The following is a 2,894-nucleotide window of genomic DNA, read 5'->3' on the forward strand; positions in this document are numbered from 1 at the left end:
TAAATCTCTACTCTCTTCATCTAATTCCACTTGATAATTTGCATCTTTCATATCTAAGGAAGCATAATAATGGTTTCCTGCAGCTGTTTCTACCATTTCTTCTAATCTAGGTAAAGGGTGAATATCAACCTGGAGGTGTGTGTTGACTTTACGGTAATCAAGGCACATTCTCTGAGTATGATCAGGTTTCCTAACAAGTACAATAGGGCTAAGCCATGCAGCACTGGAGGGTTCTATTATTCCTCTCTCTTCCATATCTTCTAACAGGGTGGCAATAAGGGTTTTGGCTTTTTCAGGGTATCGATATATGGGAGACCTAATTGGCTGTGGATCACTTACAGCAATATGAGCTTGTAAATCTTTAAACTTTCCCAATTCTTTTTCTTCAAGGATGAACACTGAATTTTTAGCAACCAACATGTCACTTAATTCTGCTTGTTGATCAGCAGTAAAATGGGAATTATCTTGCTGAGAAAGCAAATACTTAAGCTTTTCTTCTCTAGTATTGCCTGAAGTAACATTAATACTAGGAGGAACTAAATCATTCTGAATTCTAGTTTTCCTGCATTTTGGAACTGGCTGATCAATGTCTTCTTCACTGATTATCCTATAATACCCTAATAGAGTTCCAACCTTCATTGTCATCCTGGCTTTAGTATTATTGACAAGTGGCAAAAACACTTCCTGAGCATCATTAACCTTAGGGCATAGTGCAGACTGAGTTTGACACTCCTTAACTTCGGGTACAAATTCTAACAATGTGTTAGGAGGTTCATCTACAGGTAAGGGATAAATACCAGCTATATACAGAGGTAGAATAAGTTTCCTTTTAAGTCTAACCTGAGCTATATGAGGAACATTAGGTTGAAGTACTTTAATCTGCCTGACCCTTTTAATAGATGGTCTAGGTTTCAGATACCTTACTGGATAAATATGTCTATCCCAAATAATAATTTTATGTGCATCATCCCATGTCATTGGTGCAGACCTAATCAAATCGGCTCCTAACAATAAGTCTGTGTCCAGATAACCATCAGGCACAACAGAAAACAAATGGGTAACCACCCTGGAACCAATGTGAACATCCAAATACACTGTACCAAGAACAGGGAGAACATGTTGAGTAACTCCAGTAAGTTGTAGTATATTTCTCATTTGATTACACTGTAAACCTAAAGTTTCTATGAGTTTCTTCTGTGCTATACATACTTTACTACCGGTATCAATTAAGGCACAACACATTACATTGTTAATCATCAAATTGATAGAAGGAGACCTAACACTTGGGCTTAGTCATTCGTTCTCAACAGGCCCTGGACATTTTGTTGAACCTCTTTTACAATTTGGTTTGTGACAATCAAAACAAACACCTTTTGGAGGGTTACATGGACATTCAGAAAGTTTGTGATCTCTGACCTTACAGTAAGCACAGTACTGATTGTTTTCTTTATTCTTACTAAACTTCTTTAATTTGTTAGACAAATCACTAATTTGCCTCTTCAGGTCTTGCAATTCTGTGGTTGTATTTGCATTACTATTTACTACAGGCTGTGGTTGGGAATTGCAATTCTTAACAGGAAAAACTTTACGTTGGGTAACATCCCCACTTATGGTAGCTAGATGATACTCATATTCCACAAATTCAATGAATCTTTCTAAGGGTATCCTATTATCCAGGAAATCCTTGAGTCTTTCTTGGGATGTACTGCTAAGTCCTCTATACAGTTTCTTTTTCACAAGACTGTCAGCTTTGGGAAAGGAATCCTTAGGAAATTTCATTTCAAAAGCAGACAATTTACATTTCATTCTGTCAACAAATGCTCTAGGGGCTTCGTATATACTGTAACGTTCAATTTCAATTTCCTGCCAAGCCTGTGCAATATTGGCTGAACAAGCAAAGTGGTGATTCAGTATGTCCTTAAACTGACTCCAAGATGTGTTATTTCCCTTTTTTACCATTTCAGCAGTTAATAGAGTTGCAATTTCTTATTCCACTCTGGTAAGTGCTACTTAGATTCTATCAGTATCTGCAGAAACACAAAATTCTACTTGACTAAAAAATCTAGCAAGTCTGTTATCAGTTCCAACACCTTGTAATTCTGACAATTTCAACATCAGAATATCCTTAGGTTTTAATACAAATCCCTTGGAATGATTATCAATAGGGTTATTCAGGGTACCTACTGGAACAAAGGGGTTATTGACTGTGTTACTTCCCTGAAATGGATTACTGGGCATTAATGGCTGTGTATTATTTGATAAATTGTGTGTCAATAGTGAAGCGAGGTTATTGTGTGGTGTCACTGCTATGTCTGCTCTGTCTAATGTGACAAATGGGTTAATGTCTGAACTATTAGCCCTGTTAGAATTGGATGGTGTGGAAGTGACAGGTGCAGAGTTTGATAAATTAGCTATTTCCCTTTTCATGTCAATAAGGTGATCACACAACTGTTGCATTTGACAACCCTGAGTATCCATGGCAGACAACAAATTATCATAAAAGTCTTCTCTCGCTATATCACCCTAGATTTTGCAGGCTATGTTATACAAGGAACACAGGTAAAATAATCAACACAGGCTACGATACAATAGGCTAACAGTACCTAAGCAAGAGTGACAGGAATACTCACAAAAGGTTAGGCTATAATACCTGAAAATAAGTACAGAAATAAGGGTTTCATGACCAACTTTAGGACATGAGGTTGGATATACCTATCTATAACAGATAAATACATCCTACACCGCTGACACCATATGTCATGTATAAATATCTTTTAATGTTGATATTCTTATGACTCATGTATTTACTATACTGCATATGTATACAGTACTGATGTGTCAATTGTCCTGACTTAAACATTCGGAGGCTACCATACATTTTAGGACAATTAACT

At 36.7% G+C, this 2,894-nt stretch overlaps 1 protein-coding gene across 1 annotated transcript; it reads right to left on the bottom strand.

Annotated features, from left to right (window-relative positions):
* Positions 1 to 1,293: 1,293 nt before the first annotated feature.
* Positions 1,294 to 2,495, bottom strand: LOC135206363 (uncharacterized). The gene is made up of 2 exons (XM_064237781.1): positions 2,019 to 2,495; positions 1,294 to 1,886 (listed from the first exon to the last, which is right to left on the bottom strand). Exons 1-2 carry the CDS (start codon positions 2,476 to 2,478, stop codon positions 1,294 to 1,296), a joined length of 1,053 nt encoding a protein of 350 aa, XP_064093851.1. The 5' UTR covers positions 2,479 to 2,495.
* Between the last annotated feature and the right edge of the window lie 399 nt (positions 2,496 to 2,894).

This window comes from Macrobrachium nipponense, chromosome 29, assembly GCF_015104395.2.
Source record: "Macrobrachium nipponense isolate FS-2020 chromosome 29, ASM1510439v2, whole genome shotgun sequence".
In the NCBI taxonomy this organism is placed as follows: Eukaryota; Metazoa; Arthropoda; class Malacostraca; order Decapoda; family Palaemonidae; genus Macrobrachium; species Macrobrachium nipponense.